Source organism: Plectropomus leopardus, chromosome 19 (assembly GCF_026936395.1).
Source record: "Plectropomus leopardus strain MGB_pleo_1.0 chromosome 19, ASM2693639v1, whole genome shotgun sequence".
NCBI classification, from domain to species: domain Eukaryota; kingdom Metazoa; phylum Chordata; class Actinopteri; order Perciformes; family Serranidae; genus Plectropomus; species Plectropomus leopardus.
The window spans coordinates 23,488,095-23,493,433 of record NC_142194.1 but is presented as its reverse complement, the minus strand read 5'-3'; the positions used below and the strand labels follow the sequence as shown (position 1 = coordinate 23,493,433).

Sequence of the window (5,339 nt, the reverse complement as noted above, 5' to 3'; positions counted from 1 at the left end):
TTTGTGTTTAATCCAGCAGCATACAAGAAACAACAAAAAAAGTACACACACTGAAAAGAGACAAAAAAATAAACTTCTCATTAAATATATTTGGTATTTCTGGTAATGTACTAGAGGAACTGTATCAGTGTGTGATTTCAGGGATTTTCATGCACACCATAACACTCACACAGACAAATTTGACAGAAATAAAGTGAAATATTTCTGCCTCTCTCGGGCTATTCTATTACTATTGCACCAGCAGGCCTGCACAGCTGACACTAACTGCATCTTACAGGGAAAAAATGAAGTAAAAGGCACTCAGAGAAAAGCTGGACCATGCCAATAAAACTCAAAGCGAATTGACCACAACCACGTAAGCAATGTTTCATTCCAAAACAATATATATTTATTTAAGTTTGGCTTAAAAAATGCAATCTAAAATTTTAAACAAACCATCTTTAAAAATAACTTTAATTATTACCAATAATGTGCCTTATGCCTTTAATGGAAATAATCACTTTGATTGTGTCTTTGAGGTGGCAGATGACTCATTTTGGAATGAAACAGTTACAGTTAACACTCACAGCAACACACTTGAAATCATTACAACCAGAGAGCTATTGAAACAGAAATAAAAAAACAATAGTGTGCCTCAAATAGATACATAATCTACTGTATGTCTAAATTTGCTCTGTCTAGTCAAAATAGACGTCTAAAATAGATAATACATAAATAGTCTTTACAGGCTGTACAGATGTTCATAAGACACTCACTGCTGGAGGTACATTCAGAAAATGTGGCTACAATCTTAGTAAGACACAGTACCTACAGTATTTATGATATGTCAGTAAGAAGAATACACAGTATTTCAGAACAAATATGTGTGCACACGAATGAACACATGGAGGGATTATTTAAAATTGTCTTGGGTTTTGGGCAATGTGTTCTCATCCCAACTCGTCAAATATCGCCGCCTGGTCAGTGGGCATTCTGCTCGTTACGCGCATAGTCTTTTTCGGGGGTGGGGGGGCATAGATTAAGTGTAGCTTTGGTGTGCACACACACATACAATACACATTACAGCTGCTGCTCCAAGTGAAGAATGTAGTTGCAACTCCATGCAAAAAAATAAAAAATGGACCACATGTGATGCCCGGTAAACATTATATCAAAGAGATAGAAATCAGATATCAGTCAAATACAATGATGTCGCTACAGCCGCCGAGAAGCTGCTGGGTCTTCCTCAAAAATCACCTCCTGCTAGAGACCGTACATGATCATGTGGATAAGTCACTGCTACATTTTGAATCCACAACTAAGATTTCACTCTTCCTTCTAGGTACAGTTTACAAAGAATCTGACTTAAGTCATTAAATTTTAGTGTATGGTGTTAAAGAAGTGACAATATCCAGGACAAAGGCATTAAGATACACAATAGCTACCACTCTGTTTTACAGCTAACCTGATCCACGAGAAGTTAAACCTCCATGTGCAGGGAAGCTTTAACTCAATTCCAAAATCCTGTCACCTACACAAACAATACTGTAAATCCTTAGAGAGCTGGAGAGTGGAGGGTAAAAGAAAGGAAAAAATTGATTCTTTCCTCACTGCTCCCACCTAAATGTCCAGTGGCTTTGCCTGTGAATGGCTCAGCAGGAGGTGTGGATCAGAGTAATCAGGCTGTTGTGCGCTTTGTCTTTGTTGGTGTGTCACTACCGAAGCATGTCGCTAGTGGGATTTCCTTGTCATACATTTTACAAGACATCTACGACAAGTCCGAGACTGCTGTGGAGAGCAATTTCATGTGCTGAAAAAAGCAGGCCAAAGCTTAATACTTCACAGAATGGTGCTTTCTATTGATCCGGCACAGCTGGATGGCAGTTATCCGCCACAAAGCTTGGTGGCAGAAAGAAGACTGTTGACCTTTGTGCCTTATAACACAAATTTGGACCATAGACAGATACATGAAAGCTAGAATGCATGAGTAGAATTATTCACTCTGGAAAAATATGCTAGATGTTTTCGTTTGATTTTGCCTGATTCCCTGCTTCACTTTTGTTTGATGTGTGCACTGGAGCTGTTGGCACGTGTGCAAAAGGGCACCCCAACTGTGGTTTTTACAGAGAGGGGAAATTCTGTTTTATTTACCTCTGCAAGCCAGTCCAGGTTTTAAAGGGACACTTTTTCCCAAAATCAAAAATACATATTTCTCCTCTTACACGTCATGCTATTTATCAATGTAGATAGCACTCTTGTGGTGCTCAGAGTAGTAGCAAAAAATACATTTAAAACCCAACAGCAATGTCTTATTCCAAAAATTATGACCCAGTTACCTCACGATAGTCTTCAGACTTTGTTGTGAGCAGTTTCATGGAACTATTTTTCTCTCGACAAAACACCTGCTAGTCGTACCACTGCACAGAAGGAGGCATGCATCTAACCACTGAGCTACCTAAAGTTACAGCTCAGCCGATGAGGATACAATTAATGTTTACAGCCTTTGGTATGGTATTTCTGGAAAGAGGTAATTCTGTTGACCTTTTTTTGTTTTTGCTGCTTTGAGCACCACAAGCTGAGTGCCATTTAGTACCATTATATGCAAGAGAAGGCAGACGTTATCTTTGCAGGGTTTCCCATTGTGGCGGCCTGCCACGATTAAAACATCTGCTGCCACAAATAGGTTTTCTATTTTTCGAGCTAGACCGATCATTAGGAGCACTGTTTAATATATACACCATTCAGTTATTTACCACCACACTGTCAGAGAGCAGAGCGTACTACGGGCACGGATGGAGCAGCAGATCATTAGAAGCATTGAAAGTGAAACAGCTGGGTCTAAAAGTTAACTTAACAGCAGCTGTTCCCCTCATCCCATTGCTCCAATTTGATCCGCTCTGAATGAATTGATAGATCAATTATCCATCCCGCTCTGCTTGCACTGCATGCAGAGACTAGCAAAAACCTTAGGATTAAGAGAGGGGACACAGACCCATACAAAATAACGAACACCCTTAAAAAGAACACAAAAAACCCTACTCATGTTTGCTTTCGGCATTATCAGCAAACGTCATTGCCAGTTACCACCACACATACACTGAAATCTCACTTAGCACAACTACGCTAGCTAACCTTACAGCTCAGCCAGAGAAGATGCCATCAATGTTACATCCTGCACTGTCACGAACATGAGTAGATACACGCTTCCCTCTGCATGGTGACATAGTTTTGATTTCCGCAAGGAAACATTGCTGTTGAGTTCTTCAAAGTATTTTTTTTAGGGCTTTGAGCACCACAAGCCAAATGCGATTTAGTTCCATTATATTTGAGATCTCAACAGCTGATTTCTCTTACAATTGGCAACTCACAGCAAAAAAATCCCAACTGATGAATAGCACAACAGGTAACAGACAAAATATGCATTTTTTTATTTGTGTATGGACTGCCCCTTCAAAGTGGAAAACTTGTAAGCTCCTATTATTTTTCTCTTGATAGCAAAAACCTCTTTAAGACTATTAACTTATAGTGATTCAGATCTTACTGTCAGGCATATCTGTTCATAGATAACACCCTGTATTCCACAAAGATGCCTCTTTAGTTAGACTATGCACTGTCAAGCTGCAGATAGAGGACCAGGATGTGTTAAATAACTACTCCTAAGGGTGCCTTTTTCTCACGTATTTCCCTGCCAGTCTTGAAGTATTGATCTATAGTGTTGCTCCCAGTAAATCCATAATAAAGAAAGAAAGAGAAAGAACAGGAGAGGAAAAGTTTTGAGAGTGTCGAATGCTTTACCCTGTGTAACTGCTCAGCGTGGTGATGATGCTTAACTGGACTTTTCTGAATGAATATATGTCTTCCTGTCAGCACTGTCACATAATTTCCCTGGTACAGTGTTTCCAATATCATTCAACTGTTTTACCCTCTCTTCCCTCGTGCATAGAAGAAAAGCATGGATGTCCCTGCATCTCAATCTTCTTATTCAGTTCTCATTCAAAAAGTCTGACTTGCAGTGCTCTATCCTGACAAACAAGGATCTGACCAGACGCCTGCCCTCCATCACAAAGTGCCCTGATCAGCGGTGAAGAATCCGCACTCCTTCTTTGCCCTCTTCCTCAGTCTGTGAGCCCTCCAGCAAACGGCCGCCACGAGCAGCATCACCACACCGGCACACAGCAGTGCCACTGACACCACTTTGGTCTGGAGCAGCGTGTTAAAAGTGAACGTCACCCCGGTGCCGGCCATGCCGATCACTAGTGAGATCACTCCGAAGGGGAACACGCAGCGATACCAGGACTTTTCTGTCCCGCCTGTAGCCTGGGCAAGTCTCTCCAGCGTGGGTAGAGACTCTGGAGGTTTTGCCGGGTCTCTCCCGACTTCCCCTTCTCCACAGCCATTCAAACCCTGGTTCTCAGAGTCCTGGGGTAAAGTGTTGGCCTCGCTGCCATTGCCGCAGTCCAGGTCCGGGTGGAGAACCGGGGCTGGGGGTTGGCGGCCTGAGGAGCAGCCCATGTTGACGTTGCTGTCCTTGGGTAACGATGCGAGAAAGGCTGCCTATTGGCGGCGGTCCTCTCAGCGTGGTTGCTACTGGCGCTTGTGATGCTACAGGGGGGATTTCTGAGACTCCTTTGCGTGCCGTCAATGTCAGTGAGATTGTTGTTGCTCTCAGTACTTGCCAGCATGTGCCTGCAAAGAGATGGAGAGAAAAGAGCTGAAAATAGAAAGAGGATCATAAGAGGAAAAAACCTAGGAGAAAAACAGCTTGGCTGCAAATTTTAACATTTAAACATTGGTGAAAAAATAAGAAAAAAAACCACAATGAAGATTTTTATTTTCAGCCTCACACATACTCAGCTGCACACAGGATGCACTCACCCTATATTAGTGTCCATCAATGGGTGAATGTTTTCAGCCTCGACTCCCGAGCTGCTCGTGGCAGCAGCAACAGCAGCAGCAGCATCGGTGCGTGTGTGTTTGGTGGTGCCCATTCACTATATAGTCACAGAGGGGAGGAGGAGGGGCCTACCAGAAGCGGTAGACAGGATGCAAAGCTCTGATTGGCTCCCTCAGCAGAGTTGTTTCAGAGAGGAGGGGTGGTGGTGAGGTTAACTGTTCAGCACTCTCATTCAGGGATATTAATTAATTATTTAGTATGACGAGGAATTTGAGATGTCCCGTAGGTTGTGGCTTGTTCAGGGTCTGCCTGTGGCTGCAGAATCAAAATGAGGCTGGCAGAGAGGCAGAAAAGATACAATGTGACACTGATGGCTGTGCAACATTGAAAATAAGCAACAGTTTTTATCATAACAACACATTTTAAGTTCATAGAAGCTGACGTGTAATTAGGGAGGATAAAAAAG

At 42.4% G+C, this 5,339-nt stretch overlaps 1 protein-coding gene across 2 annotated transcripts; it reads right to left on the bottom strand.

Moving 5' to 3' along the window:
• Window positions 1-2,460: 2,460 nt before the first annotated feature.
• Window positions 2,461-4,995, bottom strand: LOC121958950 (transmembrane protein 100-like). 2 transcript variants are annotated; one of them, XM_042508138.2, is made up of 2 exons: window positions 4,855-4,995; window positions 2,461-4,665 (listed from the first exon to the last, which is right to left on the bottom strand). In XM_042508138.2, the coding sequence occupies exon 2, from the start codon at window positions 4,489-4,491 to the stop codon at window positions 4,039-4,041; it is 453 nt and encodes a 150-aa protein (XP_042364072.1). In that variant the 5' UTR covers window positions 4,492-4,665; window positions 4,855-4,995; the 3' UTR covers window positions 2,461-4,038. The 2 variants fall into 2 exon arrangements, with proteins under 2 accessions (XP_042364072.1, XP_042364073.1); XM_042508139.2 differs by having other exon boundaries at window positions 2,461-4,690; window positions 4,855-4,949.
• Between the last annotated feature and the right edge of the window lie 344 nt (window positions 4,996-5,339).